Source organism: Alternaria burnsii (assembly GCF_013036055.1).
Source record: "Alternaria burnsii strain CBS107.38 chromosome Unknown 752, whole genome shotgun sequence".
Classification (NCBI taxonomy): domain Eukaryota; kingdom Fungi; phylum Ascomycota; class Dothideomycetes; order Pleosporales; family Pleosporaceae; genus Alternaria; species Alternaria burnsii.
The window spans coordinates 1,355,688-1,379,260 of NW_024066114.1; the positions used below are offsets into that span (position 1 = coordinate 1,355,688).

The 23,573-nt window shown below is 51.4% G+C and overlaps 9 protein-coding genes across 9 annotated transcripts; 4 read left to right on the top strand and 5 right to left on the bottom strand.

The window, feature by feature from the left end:
• Window positions 1-6: 6 nt before the first annotated feature.
• GT037_006548 (uncharacterized protein) lies at window positions 7-699 on the bottom strand (the record flags this gene model as incomplete). Its single annotated transcript, XM_038931595.1, has 1 exon — window positions 7-699. The coding sequence occupies one exon, from the start codon at window positions 697-699 to the stop codon at window positions 7-9; it is 693 nt and encodes a 230-aa protein (XP_038786092.1).
• Window positions 700-1,070: 371 nt separating this feature from the next.
• On the bottom strand, window positions 1,071-2,579 carry GT037_006549 (pantothenate transporter liz1; the record flags this gene model as incomplete). The annotated part of the gene is made up of 3 exons (XM_038931596.1): window positions 1,071-1,619; window positions 1,667-2,342; window positions 2,392-2,579. 3 exons carry the CDS (start codon window positions 2,577-2,579, stop codon window positions 1,071-1,073), a joined length of 1,413 nt encoding a protein of 470 aa, XP_038786093.1.
• Window positions 2,580-3,294: 715 nt separating this feature from the next.
• GT037_006550 (uncharacterized protein) lies at window positions 3,295-6,928 on the top strand (the record flags this gene model as incomplete). Its single annotated transcript, XM_038931597.1, has 6 exons — window positions 3,295-3,478; window positions 3,527-4,198; window positions 4,865-4,977; window positions 5,042-5,064; window positions 5,180-6,741; window positions 6,795-6,928. 6 exons carry the CDS (start codon window positions 3,295-3,297, stop codon window positions 6,926-6,928), a joined length of 2,688 nt encoding a protein of 895 aa, XP_038786094.1.
• A 649-nt stretch (window positions 6,929-7,577) lies between these two features.
• GT037_006551 (fructose-bisphosphate aldolase) lies at window positions 7,578-8,549 on the top strand (the record flags this gene model as incomplete). Its single annotated transcript, XM_038931598.1, has 3 exons — window positions 7,578-7,660; window positions 7,707-8,086; window positions 8,146-8,549. 3 exons carry the CDS (start codon window positions 7,578-7,580, stop codon window positions 8,547-8,549), a joined length of 867 nt encoding a protein of 288 aa, XP_038786095.1.
• A 2,331-nt stretch (window positions 8,550-10,880) lies between these two features.
• GT037_006552 (uncharacterized protein) lies at window positions 10,881-11,946 on the bottom strand (the record flags this gene model as incomplete). Its single annotated transcript, XM_038931599.1, has 2 exons — window positions 10,881-11,410; window positions 11,460-11,946. The coding sequence occupies 2 exons, from the start codon at window positions 11,944-11,946 to the stop codon at window positions 10,881-10,883; spliced, it is 1,017 nt and encodes a 338-aa protein (XP_038786096.1).
• A 1,051-nt stretch (window positions 11,947-12,997) lies between these two features.
• Window positions 12,998-16,157, top strand: GT037_006553 (uncharacterized protein; the record flags this gene model as incomplete). The annotated part of the gene is made up of 4 exons (XM_038931600.1): window positions 12,998-13,185; window positions 13,251-15,685; window positions 15,731-15,793; window positions 15,847-16,157. 4 exons carry the CDS (start codon window positions 12,998-13,000, stop codon window positions 16,155-16,157), a joined length of 2,997 nt encoding a protein of 998 aa, XP_038786097.1.
• A 200-nt stretch (window positions 16,158-16,357) lies between these two features.
• GT037_006554 (2-oxoisovalerate dehydrogenase subunit mitochondrial precursor) lies at window positions 16,358-17,668 on the bottom strand (the record flags this gene model as incomplete). The annotated part of the gene is made up of 3 exons (XM_038931601.1): window positions 16,358-16,395; window positions 16,448-17,007; window positions 17,055-17,668. The coding sequence occupies 3 exons, from the start codon at window positions 17,666-17,668 to the stop codon at window positions 16,358-16,360; spliced, it is 1,212 nt and encodes a 403-aa protein (XP_038786098.1).
• Window positions 17,669-18,498: 830 nt separating this feature from the next.
• Window positions 18,499-20,898, top strand: GT037_006555 (duf21-domain-containing protein; the record flags this gene model as incomplete). Its single annotated transcript, XM_038931602.1, has 4 exons — window positions 18,499-18,755; window positions 18,812-19,038; window positions 19,088-19,757; window positions 19,806-20,898. 4 exons carry the CDS (start codon window positions 18,499-18,501, stop codon window positions 20,896-20,898), a joined length of 2,247 nt encoding a protein of 748 aa, XP_038786099.1.
• Window positions 20,899-21,245: 347 nt separating this feature from the next.
• Window positions 21,246-22,802, bottom strand: GT037_006556 (uncharacterized protein; the record flags this gene model as incomplete). The annotated part of the gene is made up of 1 exon (XM_038931603.1): window positions 21,246-22,802. One exon carries the CDS (start codon window positions 22,800-22,802, stop codon window positions 21,246-21,248), a length of 1,557 nt encoding a protein of 518 aa, XP_038786100.1.
• Window positions 22,803-23,573: the final 771 nt, after the last annotated feature.

A 23,573-nucleotide genomic window follows, 5' to 3' on the forward strand; every position in this document is an offset into this window, starting at 1 on the left:
CCACCGTCAATGCCTACGACATGTGCCTCCAAATCCATCCATGCCTCCACCCCCGAAACCTATACCCCTCATGGCTCCAAATCCACCCATACCACCAGAAACACCTGTCTGTCCTCGTCTTCTCTGGCTACCAGTATCAGCACTTCCATTTACATGATCCATATTCCAAGCGGGATGCGAATTTCCAACGCCATCAAGTCTCACCCCTCCTCCTCCTCCTCCTCCTCCTCCACCACCTTCTCTACCCATACCCATAGGCCCTTGCATGAATGAATCTCTGGAACGACCGGTCCTTCTAGGGTTAGGCAGTCCAAAAAAGCCAGGGTTTATTCCTCGGTTTCCAGGTCCCGGGAAGTTACCAGACGCCCCAGAGCGATGACCACTTCTTCTCTCATTCATATGTCCCAGGAATTCCTGAATGACTTCATCGCCACGTTGTAAGCCTACAAGAGCCGAACCGAATCCAGGGGCGTTGCCCGTTGAGTTTCTTCTATTTGGCGCCTGCAAAGATGATGTCATTGCAAATATTTCCGCCTTGGATGAACCTCCTCGGATAGACCTATGGTTACTGCTCTCGCGACCAGATGGATCTGGGTTCCTGGGCCGTACGGTGGACAAGTGACAGCCTGGTTCGCCAAGCTTGCCATGCTGGTACAGTGGAGGTGGGGTGTCGTCCCTTAGGAAGTTGAAGAGACCCATAGTACTTATTGATCGATCTCAAAGATAACGGTCCGCGTTATCGTTGTAAAGTTAGGTAAGTTTGAGTGATAATCCCGTGTGTTGGAAGATGCCGGGGGTGGTAGTGGACAGAGGTATTGTAGGAGATGTAGGCTGATCTTATATACCGAGTATTTGCTGTGACAGCGTCTTTCCACAAACATGGAAGCAATGGCGACGCCGTTCTGTTGACGTAGATTGAAAGCATGTGAGCTTTTGCATACGTCGAATTGCATGCATGTGGTACGCAAGCACGTTGTAATGGCTGGCAACAAAATGGAATTCTATGATCTATAAACATGAATAGTCATAAATTGTGTCAGAGCTCCTGTCAGTACGTGTTTTTGCATGTCTCAGAAGAATGTGGTCATTCCCTCTTTTCTCCTCAATGCGACGTGAAGGAAGATGTACACGACTACACCAAACCCCAACATACCAGAGATAACTCCGAAACCCATGAGATACTTTGGCTTATCGTCGCCGGGGAACAGGTATGCGCCGTATATCTGCGCAAGATTGCCCATAGCGTTGACGAGCGCAACCGCGATAGCCCTAACCTCAGGCTGCATAGACCCAAACGTTGCGCTCGCAAACGATAGAGAAACGGCGTTCGAGGCCCAGAGACCAGCGGCCATGAGAACAAGTAGTGCGTATCGTGCTGTAAAGTTGTAGATTACACACACGAGAATCGATGTTATGAGGGAAAAGCCGAGCCAGCTTGCTATCACGAGACCTCGGTGGTGGGAAATGGCATCGGCGAAGTACGTAGTGACTGCTGTGCAAACGAAGGCGACGGCATAGATGGGGACGGTCATGTACTGGGCTGTTACTGTGTCCGTGTAGCCAAGCCCAGTCATCAGGGTCGGGTAGAAGTACGAGAGGGTAGAAGAGCCAACGATGACCTGACACCGTTAGACGAGTGCTCTATGATCCACATTAATGGACTTACCATGTAGCCAAGGATGAAGGAAATCGTCCTCCAGTCCATGATAGCAAGACGGAAGGACTTTGCCTTGCCTATCCTCTCCTCTCCCTCAACGTGTGTTCGGACTCCGCCTTCTCGGAGACGCGCGATGGCAATAGCTCGCTCTCGATCGGTGAGCCGTTTTGTGTTAGCAGGGAAGTCCAGCAAGATGAAGTATGCCACCATTGCCCATACAATGGTCGCAGCTCCTTCCACGATGAACAACCATCGCCATCCGCGAAGGCCAGCTGTGCCCTCCATACCGCCGGTTATTGCGCCCGCAAGAAGACCACCGAATGCGCCACTGAGGATCGCAGCCGACATGTATACACCGAAGCGTTTTGACTGCTCGTCTTTCTTGTACCAGGACGATATGATGAGGATAATTCCTGGCGCGAAACCCGATTCGAAGACACCGACGAAGATCCGGAGTACGACAAGGTGTTTGAAGTCGTCGATGACAGCCATACAACATGTCAAAGCTCCCCAAATGATCATGATGGCAGGTAGGTAGATGGACGGCTTGAGGCGGACCAGAAGCATGTTGGAAGGCGGCTCGAAGGCGACATAGGTCACGAAGAATACAACCAAAGCAATGGAGTATTGATCGGAGGTGAGTTGCAGATCGTCAGCCATACCGGCAATCTTCGCATTTCCGATACTGGCAACTCGTTAGCATCGTCTGTCACGCCATTTCGATATAAGCATACTTTGTGCGGTCCATGTATGATAGCAGGTACATCAACCATATCGTTGGGAGCAAAAAGAGGTCAATTTTGCGGACCAGCTTTTCCTCTTCCTCTTTCGTCCATGTGAAGTCCTCAGCGATCTCTACATGCTTCGTTGCGTCCATCTCTTTCACATCTATAGGCTCTAGAGAGTGGCGTGTCGACGACATGGTGTTCCTGTGCGCGAAACGACGGGAGCGGGACGGATATGGAAGCAATGAAGCGGAGCCTGAAACGACAGGCTGTATAGTATTGCGATAGCAGTCGCCGATACGCCTAGATGGGTGCGACACCCATGGTGCTTTATAGTGGAAACGTATCTTGCCCTCAGGTTTTGATGTTTGCCAAAAACAGCATGGACCTCCCCAGATTGCGTTCGGGCCTTTTTCTTACCCCAGGTCTTGAGCTACAAGCCGAAGTTCCCGCATCAGACCAGCCTGCACAGAAAGCTTGACAATAGTGATTGGTCGAGGAACACGACAGAACATGTTCCATGCATTGATTCGGTGCACACCCGACGGTGTGCCTCGAGGCGAACTTTGTGCCACTAAGCGAAGGCAAGTGGTAGCTATCACACGTGCAAGTCGCGTCGGCGCGTAAGCTCGCCACGAGGCCGTTGCTCCTGCGAAGATGGTTGAACCGAGCCTTTACAGCATCCCTGCCTTGTGGACCATGCTCGCATCGTTCTCGCCCGTGGAGAGCATTTGGTACCGATCAACCACACTCCGTTGCCACCAGTTTCTTGTGGGGTGTGTGTGAGTGAGATGTACTTAAACATGCGGGGTGCCAGCCAGGTGGTGTTTGCCTCTTCATCATTTCGGTTTTCCATTCTTTCGCCAGACCCGCCGCACTCCCCAAACCTACACCAGTAGAAATCAATCGGAGATGTCTCCTTCCGCAATCGTACCGCAATCTGACCAGACAGCGCCTGCCAACGGGCACGCCAACAACGGTCAAGTTGAGCAGACTGTCGAGAATCCTGTCTATCTTACTACAGAGCCAAAAGAAGATTTCGACTGGAAAATTACTCTCAAGGGCAAGGTAGTCGCTATTACCGGGGCAAACAGAGGTTGGTAGAAAGGAACACCGAGAGTTGAGAAAAGTGCTGACCTTGCAGGTATTGGACTCGGCCTCGCTACAGTATGCCTTGCCAACGATGCTGCTGAAGTCTACTCCCTGGACCTCTTCGAACCCGGTGAGGAGTTCCAGGCGCTGCAGAAGGCCAACCTCAAGCGCGTACACTACCTGCACTGCGATGTCACATCTGAAGAAAGCGTCACGAAGGCCATCGACCAGATTGTTGCCCAGTCGGGCCGTATCGACGGCATGATCGCCAACGCAGGAATGACCAAACACCAGCCCGCACTCAACTTCGATCGCCCACAGCTCGAACAGCTTTTCAACCTAAACGTTTTTGGCGCGTACTTTTGCGCAACGGCAGCCGCGAAAAAATTCATCGAGCTTGGTATCAAGGGTTCGATCGTCTTCACAGCGTCCATGACATCGTACCGGCCAAACAGGGCAGCACCGTCAGCACCATATGGAGGGACAAAGGGCGCTGTCCGCAACATGGCACATACTCTCGCAATGGAGTGGGCAAAGCACGGAATTCGTGTAAATTCGATATCGCCGGGTTTCGTACGCACGCAGATGACATACTATGTCGAGAGGGCGCCCGACTGGAACTTGAAGATGCAGTACTATGGCGGTATGCCTAGATTGGCCGATCCTCGTGAACTTGGCGGTGCGTATGTGTACCTCCTCTCAGACGGTGCCAGCTACACTACGGGTATCGACATCCCAGTTGCGGGCATTGTCGGCGCCTGGTAGAAGTGTTCTGTTGTTGCTTCTTCGCGTTATACTGCATTGGGTGGAGTCTGTAACTGCCGGCTGGCTTTGGTTGTGTTAGGACCAATTCAACAAAGTTTATTAAAATGCTTCCTTCCTCTGCAAGATGTCAAGTGATGCATGGCGATGTTGTTGTCGATGTCCGTAGTAGTGTCGATCATGTCGTGCAGGTGAGAAGGATGAGGCGACACGTCAAGAAAACGAAATTATAACCCGGGATGCGCAACAGCCACAACTGACTAAGCACGTCTCCTTTGCTGCACGCAGCCTGTATACATCGTGAATCCACCGATACTTCGAGTGGACATTGCTGCTCCTCTTCTATCAGACATGCTCCAAGACCTGTATCATGTACATTAGGCCTCCCCAAATCAGCCGGTGGTGGACAGTGCTTTGGACTGGCGCGGGGCCTTCGAGAGAGTATTCGCCGCGGGCCTTTTCCAGAGTGAACACGATTCCCTTCTCTAACCACCGTCAGATCATCCTGCAAAACTCCGCGAGGTATCAGAAATCCGGGCTCTGCATGCGCTGTGGTATCCTGGGCTAGTTGAGCGTCCTTCCCATTGGCCCCAGCCTCGTTCCCCACGGCAGGCCTAACCGGCGAAAGCGGATCCTCAAGGGCCAAGCGAAGTTCCACCAGCATGCGCAACATCATTCGTAATGCAAGCATCGTCAACAGGCAATCCTAAGCCGCGCAAACCCCGTCCATCTCGAGCGCGAGTAAGTCTGATTGTGTTGACTGGGTGTGAGGCTTTCACTGATTCGACGGTTCCGTCGCTTGCAGGGCTTACGTACAACCACCGGATGGTAAGCTGTTCCCCAAGCACGTGTCCGCCTTGTATCTTTGAACTGTCATGTTCGCTAGCTCTGTATTGGTTACATGCTGCAGGTCTTTTCGTTAACCGGCGGCTAACTTGAACAGCCTTACCTGCAGACGAAGGAGGGTGAAATGTGACGAGCTGAGGCCACGATGTGCGACATGCAGCAAATCCGACAGAGAATGTCTGTGGCCGTCGCCAAATGACCCCACGGGCGGCACGGGAAGCAATGCGTCTGGTTCTGTTCAATCAGAAACTTCACCAGCTCAAGATGGCTCTTCTGCTGCTGCCACGTCGCCAGGGCCTGCTAGACGACCGATTCCAGGTGATATCGATTCTCAGCTCTGGAACAATTCTCCCGAGTTATTGTTCGACTCTCCGTCGACCGTCATCAACTCGTTGCCGTCGCCAAATTCGGCACCTTTGGCCTACTACGACCTGCTTGCCGAGGATGCCATCAACAACATCGACAAGTACAACCTCAATGTTGACCTAGACAGGAACAATTTGTCCAGACAGTCAAGTCCTGTCGCTGATACACCAGGTTCAGGCCCGCAGCTATATTCAAGCCAGCAAGCACCAGAAGCCGAATCGTCGGCACATGAGCAATGGAACTCAATCAACCCCATACCCATGTCTGACGATGAGCTCGTGCTTTTTCAACACTACATTGCTGTGATTGGTCCTATTTTGGACCTGAACGACCCTTCCAGGCAGTTCACGGAAACTGTCCCTTCTCTGGCTGTCCATAACGTAGGCCTCATGAAGTCTCTACTTGCTGTGTCGGCACGGCACATGGCACTCCTAAATGAGCCACAAATCTGTCGGCTAAACATACAAGACCCTTCCCCGGACGGTGACGACGGCAGGATGAGGAGCCTTCAAAGCCCTCTACTACAGGCGGGAACACAATATTACTATGAGACTTTGCAGTACCTGTCGAAGAATCTTTTCTACCCTTCCTACAATAGGTCTAGGGAGATTATATCAACATCTATTCTCATTAGTACCTATGAGATGTGGGACTCTGAAGGCCAATACAGCAACGGAGCCTGGGAGAGACATTTGCGTGGTATATTCTGGATACAGAGGAGCCAAAACAACAACGGAGAGTCCAAAGACCCACTTCGGAGAGCTGCCTGGTGGCAATGGATACGTCAAGATACCTGGGTCGCATTCCGCGAAGGACGTCGCGTTCTAACTATTTGGAGACCGACCAAGCGTTTGATGGACCTAAGCCCGGATGAATTGGCTTTGCGGATTGTGTACATATGTGGGCGGTGTGTAGACTTTGCTGCAAACGAAAAGAAGTACGACCTGAACACTCGCATCGACCAAGCCGGAAAGCTCCTGCAAGCTCTGGAAGATTGGCATCGAGCGCTCCCAGCATCCTTCCATCCCATTCACCGAGGACCGCCACCTGGACCTGGCGCCATGTTTGCGCCCATCTGGATTCACCCCCCTTCGTATGCAGCTGCTGTTCAAACGTTTCACTTTGCGAGAATTATAGTTCTCATCAACCAGCCTTCAATGGGAGGTGTCGACGAATTCCGGATTCGGCAACGTAGCCTGGACGAAAGCGTAGACATGATCTGTGGCATTGCGATGGCACACCAAGGCAGAGAAATTCCAAGTGCCATGGTGAACTTCAAGTCCATCTATGCTGGTAAGCCCTATATCGTCACGCATGTTGTTTGAGATAATGCTTACACTATTCAGCTGGTTTATGCGTTCAAGAGCCCGTCAAGCAAACAGCTATCTTGAACCTCCTCGACCAGACGCTCGATGTCACCAAGTTCCCACCGAAGACACTACTCAACGATCTTACCAGCTATTGGAGGGCCGAAGCATGACCTTCCATCGATCGTACCGAATACAGCCATCCTATCTGAACCTTTCTCCACATATGCATGTCAATTTCTTATCGCTGCACCCATCGAACCGTATGCAACGGACTTTTGGCCCCTCGCTCTGGCTCCACTGTGATGCAGTGGTTCTATGAAGGTGGCCTCATCTGTACACAACTGCGAAAAAGCAAATCGGTGCAAAAGAACCACGTAGCGAGGCTATTGTGGGTCGGTGCGCAACGGAGAACGCCCTGAATTCGAGTGTACTTTCTCCACAAAAGTCACAATGTGGAGACCACTCAGCCGTGGCATAAATCCCTGCATCGTGGGGTAGAAGCGGGGTGCATGATAGAATACTCATCACCTTGTTCAGTCGAACGTGTGCCTCGTTACGAGGCACGTCGGCTGGGGCCCAGTGAGCCGGCCGACGTACCGTTCGCCTCTCTGCAACGTCATACCTGATCCTCGGCACGACCACCAATCAATGAGCCTGAGGGCTGCGGCTTCCCCGAACCAAACATGCCGCAGAGAAACAATACAACATCGGTTCCGAAACCGTTCCGATCGCGTGAACTCTATGCGCTCGATGTCTTTCAAGCTCTGCACATCAGTAAACATTTGAGACATTTCAAAGTGCATATTGTTACCATCCATCATGGCGGTCACCAAAGACAATCGAACACTAGCAATACTCAACGCCGCTGCAAAAGGCAACTATGGCGTCATGGCTGCAATCGCGTACGAAGCTACTGTAAACGTCGCTCACAATTCTGACTGTCTCCAGCTACAACGTTGAGCAATTGACAGCCCTTGTTCGCGCGGCAGAATCGAAGCGATCGCCCTTGATAATCCAGCTATTCCCATCGACCCTCAAGCAACTGCCCCTTCTCGCTCATGCGGCTGCGCATGCCGTGAAAACCGCAACAGTACCTCTATCTTTACACATCGACCACGCGCAGAATGTGGAGCACATCCGAGAGATCATCGCGACGCTACCGGTCGACTCAGTCATGGTTGACATGTCGCATTACGATGAAGCCGAGAATCTAGAGAAGACTCGGATACTGACCAAGGAGTGTCATGACAAGGGCATCGCTGTAGAAGCAGAGAGCGGGCGGATAGAAGGTGGCGAAGATGGTATCGCCGATACAGGAGATCTTGAAGGTATGCCTTCAGACTGCAGACGACCACCATAACGTCCCTCCGTTTCTGACTTTGCATAGCGCTCTTCACATCGCCTGAAGATGTCGACAACTTCATCAACGCCGGTATCGACATACTAGCCCCGTCGATCGGAAACGTACACGGCGATTACGGCCCCGCTGGTCCGAAGGAGGGACAACTACACTACGACCGCCTCGAAGCGATAGACAAGCAGATAAATAAGCGCGTCTTGGTCGCGTTACACGGCACCAATGACTTTCCTGCTGAAGTCATGCAGAGATGTATACGATCTGGCGCAATCAAGCTGAATGTCAACAAGCTTCTACTTGAGGTGGGGAATGAAGTGCTGAGGAAGCACGCACCAACTACTTCCCTAGCGAAGTTGATTGATATGCAGATAGAGGTCATACAGAAGGAGACGGAGAGGTGGATGGACATTTGTGGTAGTAGCGGCAAAGCCTGAACGGGGAATAGACCAACAACACATAACATTATGCTGCTACATCGACCGAGCGTATCTTACTCCCTCTATTGCACTGTACCGTGAGGTTTCCTGGCTCGATCCGGCGCCACCAGAGCAGATGCTGCAATGTCTTCGAGTTTCTGTGTTTAACGCTCAATGCTGAGATGTGCTGCCGAACTGATCGTTCGATGTCTCGAAACCGCAGGCAATGACGAATTCCCTTCACAATTATTTCGCGCCACAAAGACGCTCGTTCTGATTGATTTGTACGCAGGACTTTTAAGCACACCCTGGCAGATACACTGTCTGTATGAATGCGCATCTATAAGTAAAAGGCCTAGCAAATGTATTAAGTTCCATGTTCGAAGGGTTGTTGTCAAAATGATGTTCACCGTACCCAAAGCACCGCTTCGCATCACACAAGCAGATGACGCGCCGCATGTCCACCCACACCCAAGTGCGCGCTACAATGCTGCCATATGCAAAAGAAAGCAAAAAGTATACACGCCTGCAAAAAGAAGGTCTTGCCCGGAATCGAACCGGGGTTGCCGGAAAACTCTGATGTTAAGATCAGAATCCGGAGTGATAACCGCTACACTACAAAACCGATACAAAAACAAAATTTGGAAACAATATATTGTGTGACGTTTGAGGAAGGAGCGATGAGTGTGGGGGAAGGTGCGATGGGCGCAGAGTTTTCTGGTTGGCTGCAGTGGGGTAGAGCGAAAATCGGTATTTTTGCACATTGGTGAGGGGTAAATACGACCCTATCACCCAGACGCCGAAAATGCGGAACACCTCTTGGGAAGGTTTCCGTTCAGTCTGCTACAACGAGTATAACAGAAGAGGCATATGCATCGATAGGTTGCATAGGAGCCTACAATACTACTGAAAGCCACAACCCTTGTCACCCCTGGCCTTTGTAGACTGTAACGCAGCAGAAGGGGCTGACTGGGAAGCGTTTGATTTCTTCCTTGTAGCAAGTACATGTACTCTCGCCCGTTATAAACGCCAATACTCACGCAACGTAGTGCTGTTTGAAGTTGGCTACTCCCCTTTTCTCAAGCTTTATCTGATCGAAGAACATGTGAAGCATGACTCTATGTGTCGTTCTTCAAGAGCTCAACGATCCCTACAGAACATTCCATGACGACTACGTAGCTGCCGGGCTAGACCTTCTTCCTTCTCCGCCCAAAGCGCAACCGGTGTCCAAGCTGATAAGCCACTCTATTAGTTGGCTGAGGTCTGTAGTAGTTTTGTCGGTCAGCATCAGCCTGGAGCACTTCACAGTGTCATGAACTTTTGTCTCGAAGCTCATGGTATTGCAAGGACCTTCAGGCACACTTTTTCATCATACTTACCTGATCTGCATGTCTTGTAATCCATTGTAAACAGCAGGATCAATTCGCGTTATATGATATTAATGCCGTTCAAACTTATCCACCACAATCTTATATTATCGCGGACTATTGTACTTGAAAAAGACTCTGGTGTTCAAGTACAAGACATGGCACCTCGACGCTCATGACAGTGCCCAGCTGCAAGGCGCCATGGACAAGTTACTCCGGGAAGGAGAACTAACGCGCGAAATGACTCGATCACGAGAGCCGGCAGGAGCATTAGTTGTTCGGCGCCTCGTCCGAGCTCTATACCACGACGCCATCATTACAGGCACACCGAGCTGGAGTATGCTGCTGAACGATATCGCGATTGTCGTTCTCACCTCATGCTTCAGCTGCCGTGGTGGAGATCTTCTCGGTGATTCTATGAAGAATAAAGACAAGCGTCCGGATCTCCCTGGCCTGCGGTACTCCGACTTCGAATTCGTCGTTGGCGACGATGGTACGATCGATGACATAAAAACGAGGCAAAAGATGCGTAACGCAAGGGTTTGAAGTAAGCACTCTTCTCATCTGAACCTGTGTCGCAAATAAATACCAGACGCTTCAGGCGGTACTCTTGCATTGTTTCCGCAGCACCATAACCTCATGATCGCTTGCGATACTTCTTGGTCCAATCGCACTCTGGGTGTTAATCATATCGATAGGGACAATTAGAAGCTAACCATAACCATCCTTCTCTTACTGTCATCACTATCGGTAAAACTCTATTACAAGCCGCCTGCTTGCAGCATACACGGGAGGTAAGCGCCTTGTTTCTATACGTCTCAGTAGACCCTGGAGCACTTCACACATTCTCGCGCTTGACTTTGAGACCACAGAATACTGCGAGGACCTTTAGGCAAACTTTTCGTCATGCTTCCCTGAACTGCAGGTCTTACGTTCCGTATGAACAGTGGAATCAATCCGCATCGTTTAATATCGATGTCGTTCAGACTCCTCCACCCCAACCCAATAATAAGTACACTACTAGTCCCAGTACTGCATCCCAACCTAACGCTTTGACTGCATACCCGCCATTTCCTAAGGATCCCAAAATACCACCGAATGTGAGGTCCTTCCTCATCATTGCGGCATTTGCTACCGCGAAGCCCCCGGATACAGTAATGCACTTGACTACATCCGCGTCCCTCAGGCTCATGGTTGAGGAGTACGGAACTAATAAAACAGCGCGTGTTACAAGGATTAGTAAGCTGAATATGGAGTTGGATCGCAGAGCCGGAAGAGCGAGTAGAGCCGCATTGAGAAGAATGTTCGGAATTTGCAGTGTTGCTATCGGTTTGCGACGCTTAGGCGATGGACCGGTCTTAGCCACGTCGCTTGCAGCTGATGTGGGAGCTATATCCGGAGATGAAAGATGCAGCTGGATGAGGAAAAGTGAGACCGCGAAGGAGATGGGTAGGATCTGCCCGAGTAAGATGTACGTGCGCATCCTTGTGGTATCGTATCGGCGCGCTCTTGCTATATATAAGTTAGTATACCCCAATCTATGTGACTTTTTAATAGCTACCCTTCTGCCCCATGTATATGTTCCAGAACCATGTCGCTAAGATCGCAGCCTGAGTCCATACAGCGTTCGGCGCGTCTTTGACCAGATCCTGAGCAAAATCCTGGAATAGGGTTGACTCCAACATCCACCTCTTTAATTTTTCCACGCTGACATTACTGAGGGAGCGGCTCTTGTCCCCACTCCACTCTAAGTAGTGGGTAATTAGGAACATGAGCATATGGTAGGATAACGTTGCGAAACTCATGGAAGCGACAAACGCGTAGATATTAATGTGACGCGCTCGCGCCACCTTCGCTGCATCGAGTTTTTCATTGTCTGCCGTGCTAGACGCGTGAAATATAGATGTATATTGGGAGTATAGCGAGTAGGTAATCGTAATGGTCGCGTAAAGTGCTGCGACAATGTAGGAGAGGAAGATGGTGGTACCAATGTAGCTGTTGGGTGGTGTGGCATAGTATGCCAATGCATCATAACCGGGAATATCCATTTCGGCCGTCGAGATCGATTATAAGGTTTTGAACATTAGCAAGGAACATGTGCGATATGCGGGCTGTATATATTGTCCAGCCAGAGGTTTCAGAAGTGTGCGACGATGCCTGACGTCATGACACACTGGCTGTCTGAGAAACTGTTTTACAGGCAACAGAAATTCGGCGACGCAGACGTTTCTGCGACTCTCCTCCTCGATCAACCAACGTAAAACCACCAAGAACTGCTTAATCTCCTACGTACAAGCTTTAGGAATCATCGTTGAAGCCGCTCGTCGCACTGCTCACATTCGTGTCACCTTCCAGACTCCAGGGTTCCCAGCCTCGTTAGATCGACTTCTTGCGTCACGACGCAGCGCACAACACCAGCTATACTACTCTACGTGCTACACAACCACCGTCTATATAAATTCGGTACTCGAGAACTATCACGATTGCGGTGCGATAGTTTTGGCATCAGAACTGTTTTGACAACGCGTTGAGAAATTGCTTATGTGCGCATTGCATCACTACCCACTATATCTATTGAGAAGAGAACCCCGGCGGTTCTCGGAGCGCGAATGAATCTGTAAGGGTTGCGATGTTGGATGCAAAGACTAATGACTCGACGCCTTGGTGAAGCGAATAACATGATTCGTAAGTATGCTACAGAACCACGGGCTCGTCAACAGGGAGGTCTTAGTGCATGCTATGGCTGGAGTCATCGATGCTCAACACCATAACTCGGGTCCAGGGATCCAGCAGTATCCATAATGGTGCCAACCCCGCAGTTTGTGACTCATGTACAACTGCAGTGGGAGTACGAGTGACATCACGTGCTCTTCCAATAGGAGGTCCAGGTTACTATGCAAGTACCTACTTGGGAAGATGCAGCGGGAATTATACCCACAGTTTCTGCCAAGATATATCAGGCAACAACCGACAAGACGAGGTATATCAGGGGCCTGTCGTCCGTTTTCTAGCTGAATCACATCTTCACACTTTTTCGTGTTAACCTATCCCCACCTAGTCTCTGCCAGATCAGACTAGAGTAAAGACACAGCCACAACCATGTCTTCTCGCTACCGCTCTTCCCGCCATGTCTGTGGCTGTTATGTATACCATTCCGAGACATCTGAGCGGACTTACCTTCCTCAGGTCAAACTTGATGCTCATACAACGATACTTTCAACGGCCGCCCGCACCGTGCTGACGCAGACATTCGTCAACCATTCGAGAGATGCATTGAATGAGGTCCGGTTCGTGTCTACCCATAGCTGATGTGCACGCCACTTTGACAAGGCCACCCATTGACATTAAACAGATATGCGTTTCCGTTATTCGACGGCGTGAGTGTTGTTGAGTTCTTCTGCCAGATCGGCGAGCGCACCATTTACGGTCTAGTGAAAGAGAAGAACGAAGCCAGGAAAACCTACGAGGAGGCCAAGGAGCGTGGCGAAAGCGCAGCACTACTTGAGCAACTGCCTGACGCGGCGGATGTTTTCACAACTGCTATCAGCAATATTCCAAACGGCGCATCTGTACAAGTATCCATCAAGTACGTGCAGGAATTGAAGCACGATGCTGAAGTCGATGGTATTCGTCTCACCATCCCCTCGTCGATCTCGCCTCGTTACGGATACTACCCAGGGAAGCTTCAAGAAACCTCAGCAGAGATTGATTCCAAAGGAATCTCGATAACAGTGGATGTGAACATGGCGCAAGGGATTCCCATCAAGAAGGTCATTTCCCCATCACATCCCATCGAAGTTACCCTCGGATCGCTATCAACCAGTACTAACGACGAAGATGCTTCAATTTCGAGGGGTTCTGCCACACTCGCCTTGGGCACCACCGAACTAGACAAGGACTTTGTCTTGCAGGTGGTTGCGAAAGACGTTGGTATACCTCAGGCGATCCTCGAAACACACCCGACTCTCCCCAATCAGCGCGCGTTGATGACGACATTGGTACCCAAATTTAACATCAAGTCGCAAAAGCCCGAGGTTGTATTCATTGCAGATCGTTCTGGTAGCATGGAAGGCCATATTCCCACTTTGAAGTCGGCGCTCAAAGTGTTCTTGAAGTCGATTCCCATCGGCTGTTCATTCAATATCTGCTCATTTGGAAGCAGCCACTCATTTCTTTGGCCGGAGAGCCGGATGTATGACCAGGATACACTTACGGAGGCTATCCGACACGTCGAAACATTTAGGGCAGATTTTGGTGGTACAGAGACTCTCACTGCGGTTAAGGCATGTTTTGAAGCTCGCGATACTGGACTTCAAACCGAGCTCATGCTGCTTACTGACGGCGACATATGGTCCCAAGAACGGTTGTTCAACTACGTATCCGAGAACACGAAAGGTGGCGACGTCCGTGTATTCCCTATTGGAATCGGTAGTGGCGTTTCTAGTGCGCTGATCGAAGGCGTTGCGAGAGCAGGGAGAGGTTTCGCTCAGATGGTTGCCGACAGCGAAAAGCTGGACAGCAAGATCGTCCGGATGCTTAAGGGTGCACTCACGCCTCATATTAAAGACTACCGTCTCGAAGTCAAATACGAAGACGGCAGCGTTGAATCCGTCGCTGACAGCCTCCGTGTGAAACTCAGTATTGCAGGGGAACCAGAAAGCAAAGCTGCTGTCTCTGAAGCGAAGCCAATCTCGCTTTACGACCCTGACGTCCAAGAAGAGCATCCTAAGGATGGTGAGCCAAAGAACGTCTTCGCAGGTCTACCGGAACTCAAGCGCCCAAACCTTTTGCAAACACCTCATGAAATACCATCATTGTTCCCGTTCAACCGTACCTGCGTCTATCTTATCATGTCCCCAGAGTCATCGCATCTGCAGCCAAAGAGCGTGGTACTTAGAGGTACCTCACCTCAAGGCCCGCTAGAGCTTGAGATCCCGGTCGAAGTGAGAAAGGACGCCGATCAGATGATTCATCAGTTGGCAGCTCGCAAGGCAACACAAGAACTTGAAGAAGGCCACGGTTGGCTATCCGAGGCTACTGTTGACGATGCAGGCGTACTGGTCAAAGACAAACATCGCACCCAGTTCCCTCTGCTCCAGCGACGTGAGGCTGTCCGTCTCGGAGTTGAGTATCAGGTTGGCGGCAAACACTGCTCGTTCGTAGCCGTAGAAGCCAATGAGGCCGAGATTGTAGAGAAGCGGAAGAAAGTACTAGAAGCGACACTGAGTCGGGATGACAAGAAAAATGACAACGACTGGGAGGTATTGGAAGACGGTAAGTACGCCTCTATCCAAATGTGCTCCATGCCCGCCTCTGCGAATGCAAGCGCACGAACCGGTGGGGTTCGTCGGCAGCTCGCCAGTAAGGCAGCCCGTAAGTCTGCTCCATCTTCGGCCGGTGGGGTCAAAAAGCCTCCACGGAAGAGGCGCTCGACTTCTACAAGAGACCCTTGGACCACGAAGAAGCGTAAGCGTACTAACAAGCCTACAGCTTCGTCGGGTGGTTTCACAGCATACGGCGGGTCTCCTTTTGGTGCCCCAGAAGAGTTTAGTGCACGCGCTTCTGTAAGCCAGAGCAGCACTGGGTTCTTTGGCGTAGCCTCTCGTGGTGGAAGAGGTTTGGGTCGAGGCGGTGCAATGCGTCACCGAAAAGTTCCTCAAGCTGAAATCGCAGATCCTACCATCGAAGATGCCGATTTTTTTGGTCTGGACATGGAAGAGAAGGAAGAGTCAGATGAAGACATGGGTTTTGCCCTTATGGACAGCCCTGTGTCTCCCCAAAGTCCAGGTAAAAAATCACGTAACCGTAGGCAAGATCGTGCTAACAGATCAGCGTACTCGCCAACATCGCCGTCCTCACCCAACAGCAAAAGGCAAAAAACTGAAGAAGAAACTGGTAAGTGAATGGCTACTCACATTCGCTTTTCCCATATACTGACATTGTCCCAGGCACCCTTCTTCAACGCCTCATCGCGCGTCAGTCTTTCGAAGGCTCGTGGGCAGCTATCGACAAGCTTCCTCACGATGAGATGAAGCTTGATCACGATGCTGCTAGCAAAGCGATCGCCGAGCTCACTGAGACGAATGCTGACCAGGTCTTGGCTACTGCGACTGTAGTTATGTTCTTAGAGAAGAAGATGCAGGATGAAGAAGAAACTTGGGAGTTGGTTGTTGAGAAGGCGCGCGCCTGGCTTGAGAATGAAGTGTCGGAGGATGTTCTGGCTCAGGTATGGAAGTTGGCTGGGGGCATCGTTGGGTAAAACTGAGTGAACCGATATATCTTGATGGTAAGAGAGCCACCCTGCGGGGGAAGGCGCCTAAGCAAAGACTGGAAATGGAAAGAAAGGTATCACACTTGTGATTGAGAATTCGCTGTCGCCCTAGGCACGAGCGAATGATATGTGCGCTCAATCATCAATGATGCCAATTTCGCATAGCAATGAATCAGAATCCGTGTCATTCAATAGTCTATAGTCTTTTTGATCGCATCGTAAACCCCTGGGAGCGTCAGCGGAAGAGAGCATGCAAACGTCAATAAATCGAGACTTACTGGTAACATCCGGAATGACAAACTGCTCAAACATGAGTCCGGTATGTGTTGCCCACCCTGTCACCCTCTTCACAGGCGCTTCTAGTCTGAGAAATGCCTTTTCCTGGATTGTAGCAGCGACCTCGGCACCTACACCCGCGTTCATCATGCTCTCATGCACTACAATCGCTCTTCCAGTCTTCTTCACGCTTTCTAGGACCGTCTCTCGGTCCCATGGGTATATCGTCCGGAGATCTATCAGCTCAACACTGCATCCGAAATCCTTCTCTGCAGCTGCTATCGCTGCTGAGCATGTGTATAGGGGTGTGCCGTATGAGACTATTGTCACATCCTTGCCCGTCTTGAGGACTTCAGCCTTGTCTAGTGGGAGGTAGAATGCGTCGACAGGGACGTGCTCAACGGCTGCACGATATAGTATCTTGGGCTCCATAAACACGACAGGGTCCTGGCAACGTATCGCAGAAAGGAGGAGTCCTTTGGCTTGAACGGGCGAGCGAGGTATTACGACGCGCAGACCGGGTGTGTGAGTGAAGAGGGCCTCTGGAGATTGCGTGTGATAGCTAATGACGTGTCAGTAGATCTCCACATGGAGGTTTTGGTGTCTTACAGAGCGCCATGTCCGACACTGCCTGATGGCATGCGGATGACTAGCCCTCCACAGTTCACACCCGTGCTCCCCGACCGGTATCTGTACTTGGCCGCCTCATTGTGTATTTGGTCAAACGCCGGGAAGACATAGTCTGCGAATTGAACTTCCGCTACAGGCTTCATGCCCTCTGCAGCTGCTCCAATAGCAAATCCCACAAGCCCCTGCTCGCTCAAGGGAGTGTTGAAGACGCGTTCTGTGCCAAAGTCTCCGGCCAGATTCATGGTACACCGGAAAACACCTCCAAACTGCACGTCTTCTCCAAACACCATGACGCGTTCGTCGGTTTGCAAGGCATATCGCAAGGCTTCATTGATGGCGGTGTAGAGGTTTATACGCTTTGTTTGGCCCTTTTGTATCTCTGCAGAAAACTCGGGGTTGGAGAGGGACGATTTGGCGGTGTGGTGGAGGATGGGCGTTGTATCGTACTCTACTGTACCATTAAGGCGTGCACCAGGTGCTGCAGCCGAGTATTGTTTGCGTTGGAGATGGTGTTGACAGCGGGGTCGAAGTGGTGCTTGTGGGCGTAGTAGATAGCGCGACAATGCGCGGATTGAAGGGGTTCTAGCAGCCATGTCTATAGAAACGAAAGCAACAAGTTCATCCAAAACTCGCGAAAAGATACATGCAATAAAGACATGCTGGGCACAAACATGTAAGCCGACGGTTGTGCGGTTGTATGTCGCGGCTACCTACGGCTCTCCAGGTTTCAACGCTGCGGAGTTAAGCGCGCATGCGCCCGGAGAAGAAGGTGCCACACAGCACGTGATTGAGGTCCTGCCAAGGCTAGAGCTGCTGCACAATGACGATGGACGCCCTGATGGTTCCCACGGCAGGTGGAGACTAGCGTACGCATCTTTCGATATTTTGTGGCTGACCTCTTTCATCATTGCTGGCGTTTGAGGCGCAGAGTATCGTGCATGCAGTTTATATGAGCAGCATTACCCAACAGGGCCAGGTACATGCCTGTGGGAAGCACGGCACAGTGTTTGTGCTTGGCGGCTTGTTGTGAGACTGGGGAAAGCAATTAGAGACTAGTACGATGAAGCTCGAACCGGGGTTTATTGATGCCGGCCCCCTCGAGCACACCGAGGACGCGCACGCATGCTGTGTCGAGGCAGATGTCGTTGAGTGACGCGATGGCAGACTGCTGATTCACCCGGGTACACGGTCTGCGACGAAAGCGTAGAGGACTGGCGCATCCATAATACGCGCGCCTTTGTCCACTTTGAGGCTGCATCTTACGTCTAGATGCACTGACCGTGCGCAGACCCACCAAACCGCTGCTTCCGCATCATTATTTGCGCGCCCACCACAGACCTTGGATTCCACCTCCTTCGCCTAATCCATCTCCTCTATACGGAGACTTTCTTCATCTTTCCGCACTCGGGTGCTCGCCCTGGCCATGAGCGCCTCTCCTTCTCGCGCGGCCGCCAATGGCTCTTCGCTGCGCATTGCTCGACTCGCCTTCCTCGGCCTCTTCCACGCCTTCGCGCCCGTCGTGACCGCGTTGCCCATGCCTTTTGGCGATGTCGTCAAGGCATTCAAGGACGCCGACGAGGACCTCCCCAAGGACTCCAGCGACCCCCAGCTCTGGCTCTACCTGGGTATTGCCATCGCACTTGTTTTGGCCGGTGGTGTGTTTGCGGGTCTGACCATTGCGTGAGTACATCACGGTTCCGCCATTGTGCAACAACGCGCTAACAGCTACCCTCCAGCTTGATGGGCCAAGACGAGATCTATCTCCAGGTCCTGGCTTCCTCCGGCGAGAAGCACGAACGCAAGAACGCCAAGAAGGTCCTGAAGCTGCTTGAGCGAGGCAAGCATTGGGTCCTGGTGACGCTACTCCTGAGCAATGTCATCACAAACGAGACGCTTCCCATTGTGCTGGACAGGTCGCTCGGTGGAGGATGGCCTGCCGTCGTCAGCTCTACCGTTCTCATTGGTACGCGCATTCGCTCCCAGCTACTTTGGTCACGTCTAACCCGTCTCAGTCATCTTCGGCGAAGTCGTCCCCCAGTCCATATGTGTGCGCTACGGTCTGCCAATTGGCGCTGCCATGGCACCCATCGTCCTCGCTCTGATGTACGTCATGGGCGTAATTGCCTGGCCGACTGCCAAACTCCTCGACTACCTCCTCGGCGAAGACCACGGTACCGTTTACAAAAAGGGCGGATTGAAGACGCTCGTCAGCTTGCACCAGTCGCTCGGACTTGAGCATGAACGCCTGAACGAGGATGAAGTTACCATCATCACCGCTGTGCTGGATCTCAAGGCCAAGGCTGTTGGCAACATCATGACGCCAATGAAGGACGTCTTCACCATGTCGTCTGACACCGTTCTGGACGAGAAGATGATGGACAACATCCTGTCTGCTGGCTATTCCCGTATTCCCATCCACACACCCGAGAACGAGAATAATTTCGTCGGTATGCTCCTGGTCAAGATGCTCATCACCTACGACCCAGAGGATGCTTTACGTGTGCGCGATTTCGCTTTGGCTACTCTTCCTGAAACGCGTCCCGAGACGAGCTGCTTGGACATTCTCAACTTCTTCCAAGAGGGCAAGTCCCACATGGTGCTAGTCTCCGAATTCCCAGCTGAGGCCCGCGGCGCCGTGGGTGTCGTCACGCTCGAAGACGTTATCGAAGAATTGATTGGAGAGTAAGCAGTACAACCTCTCAAACCCCGAATCGCTACTAACAAAACTAGGGAAATCATTGACGAATCCGACGTCTTCATCGATGTTCACAAGGCAATTCGTCGCATGGCTCCCGCTCCTCGTGCCCGCGTTCCCCGAGGCAAGGTCATCACCGATATCTCTCGCAAGCCGTCAGAAGCGCAAGCTGTAGACACCGAAACAGATTCGGAACAGAACGGCAAGCCGTCTCTACGCAAGACGTCTTTGCCCGAGATGCCTGAAGGTCACCCCAAGCCCTCCTTCCTGATCCGTCGCCGCAGCAGTGGCAGCAAGGGAGGCGCCTCGCCGCTTCGCAGTGATGATCCAAGCGTCATGCAACACCTCAAACATCTCGGTCCTTCGAACGCTGCCACCAGGCCCAAACAGACTCGCATCAACACGGTTAAGATCAAGCCTGGCCAGACAACCCTGACGCCTGATATTCCCAAGACCATACCAGAAGATGCTCAAGCCCCAACCGAAACAACACGAACCGAGGGTGTGATAACCCAGGATTCTCATGCGCCCGAAGGTGGCATTGGCGAAGGCTTGTTAGCCTCAGCGGGTCGCGAGGCCAGTGACGGCGTTCACAGTGTAGCAGTGGGATATGGTACCATGGCTCCAAGTGGCGATCGCATGTCCTGGAGATCAGGTCGCTCTGGTACACGGGAACATGAGGAAGAACCTACGTCTCCGAAGGGTGGTGCTAACGAAGACGACGAGAATACTCATCTACTTGTCGATAATCGCAACAACGAAAACGGCAGTTCAAGAGGACGGTCACACTCCGTTAGTACCATTGCCTCTCTACGCTCTATCCGCTCGCGTTCGAACAGTCCGCTGAAGAAGCGACATACCGCTCGAAGTGGTAGCATCTCTGAGAACGTCGTAGACTTCAACGGTATCAAGAAGGTTGTCTTGGAGACCACAAGTTCTAGTGACTCCGAGGACAAGGCCAACGGTAGCCAAGCTGATGGTAACGACGACCAAAAGCATTCGGAGGCCGAGTCCTCGCATGCAGGAGGCAAAGGTTCGAGCAAAAAGAAGAGGAAGAAGCGAGGCAAGAAGAAGAAGGGTGGTGCTGGAGACAGCAGCGAATCACAGCCTTTGCTCGGTGATAACTAACCTTATCACCCGTCAAGAGCATGTTGTTAACGCGTGCTCTGCAGAGGTCTTGAGCGAAATCGGTGCGAATGCGAGTGCGAAGTTTCTGAGTCATTTCGAGTCTGATAAAACTAATTGACATGCATCGGCGCCTTCTTGTTTGCCTTGAAAGTTCAAATGGGAAACGTATGAAAATGATGGGCATTGTTAGGACAGGAAATATCTTCGCGACTGTATTATAAAAAAGGTGCCTTGTTTTTTGGACGATGGGTAGTCGTCTTGCGGGCTTGGAATGTATTTGTATAAGCTCAAAAACCTGAATTCATTCTCTCATCATTGCGACCTAACTTCTTGTTCTTGTAGTCTCATTAATCTGACCAAGGATCATACCCTGTGTCTGGATGTGGCCATCCAAGATCTTCCGCAACATCGGACCATCTTAACATTTCGTCTTCATGATTAGTATAACAACCAAAACATAAATGTGGTGGATGCTGCCTTCGTGATACAACGTCAACTGTAGTCTTCTGTTTTCCCTTCCTCTTCCTTTGGGAATAGTGCTCGTTCCGCTGCTTCCCTCCCCATCGACTCAGTGCGTCTGGATGGTTCACACACCACAAGACCATTTCTCGTGCCGCGAACGCATCTTCCACGGAGTCATGTCCCAGTTTCTTATCGGTCTGTACCTTGATATTGAGGAGCTGGTCACATAGATCCTTGAGGCCTCGTCTTTTCCTAACTTTAGGTCCAACGGCTTCAGATGTCAATATTGCTGAGTCAACAACTCGTTGATGCTGAATTCCCAACGCGATGAGATCGAAGTGCAATGATTGGCCGATCAAGACAGTCTCAGTGTCAATGTATTCGAATAATGCAGCGCGTGCTTCCGGCCAACCCTGTAATGCCTTTCCAAGGGAGACGGCTGTGCTCATAGCTTCTTTGGTGATTCCACTGAATTTTGTACGCCAGTCTGTGACGGACTGCGTCGGCTGAACTAGAGTATTGATGAGGATCTCGCCTGTGAGATAGTCAATTGCTGAGATGCGCGCTACCTCCGACTCGTTCTTATCGCCTACGCCTACCATTTCGCAATCTAGCGCGATGGCGGTGCGTTTCGAGATCCCCCAGTGGTAAGCAGAAGCCTTCAAAGGGGCGAGAACCGCATCTTTTCCTATCAAGTTGATTCGATCGGTATATAAAGTGTATCCGTTGGCTTTGAGAACTGCAGGCGGGTGACAGCGTAACCGGAGCGCGGTAAGTGCATTGTACTGTTGCTGCTCCGGGATAACCGTCCACTTTTCAGTTGCCTTCGCTTTGCGTGTTGGTGCTCTCGATTTTCCGCCCGCTAGATTCTGTGGCATGAATTCAACGAAAGCCGGCTCTTCAACGAATTTGCCCCGCTTGGATGCTTCTGACGCACTAGGAGATTCCCTGATAACGGACTGTTGAGGTGCGCTTATGTGAAGGGATGACCCAAGCTTCGAAGTAAGAGAGTCCAAAGCCGTTGACGTTTTAGCGACTACGACAGGAGCTGTTAACTTGACGTCCTCTTCTAAAATTGTGCCTGGGGTATTGGATGTGTTCGGATATATCTTGCTTGAGCCATCTGGAGACGGTGGCACGTGCCTGTTTGTACTGATGTTTTGTAACGGTGTGCCCCTCTTGCGAGCATGGGCAGGGGATTCCAAGTGCAATCCAAGTGCGCGACGGTCTGGAAAAGTTTGGGTGCAGCCAGTCTCCGTGCAAGGTACCAATATGTTTCTGATTGTAGTCGATACACTAGTAGTAGTGGCACTGGCAGTAATAGAAGCGTCGTGTTTGGAGCGAGAATGATCCGTCAGAGCAGTGGCTTTGGCGAATGACTGATTGCAAGATGAACATGGGAATGCTTCAAGAGTCCGGTTGCTGCTCTTCTTTTTCGCCATTGTGGCAGGACTAGTTTGTTGTAATCAGAATTTAACGTTTAGTTGCGTAGCTGGACTTTCGTGAAGTGTCAAAGACTATCTGGGATGCGACGGCAGGCCGGTCAGTTAGTAATGGCACCCCACGCCTCCATGCTGTGTAACCATGGAGGACGACGTGCATCCAACTCCACCCACTCAGTGCTCGCCACGTCGAGCTGTAGAGGATGCATGGTATCTTTTGCTCGAGACTTTCTGATATATACATTAGGTAGGCCACATTTCGCATGTGCGGGCGATTCTTGTCAATCTGCAAGCGAATACAGCAGTTCCTGGTGAATAAGTGATGCAGCTCTGCTCATACTGCTGCAATGGCGCTGCATATGGTGGCCATCCGAGTCAGATATACTCAGAAGTTGCTGGCATCTGAAAGGTTCCTAGGCATCGATGTAAATCCAGCTTTGTACATTTACGTCATGCCTAAATAGAAGGGCGCCGCGACGCACTCTAGGATGCCATGCCGGATAAGGAAAGGTTCGGAACGACAGGTCTGCGGACGCCCGCGTTGATCAAACCCTCGATAACTGTTTGAATTCATTCACCATCACCATCGTCTTTGGCCGAAGAAAGTTCTTACCAAGACAACCACGAAGTAACCCCACATTCTAGTTCTCGATGTAGAAGAGATCGTTGTATCCTACCCCGCATGTCTGTCGTCAGCTCGAAGCCCCGCGTAAGGCGGACAAGTGTGCGACAAGGCGCCCTACAGCAGAGCGATCCATACCCAAATCTTGC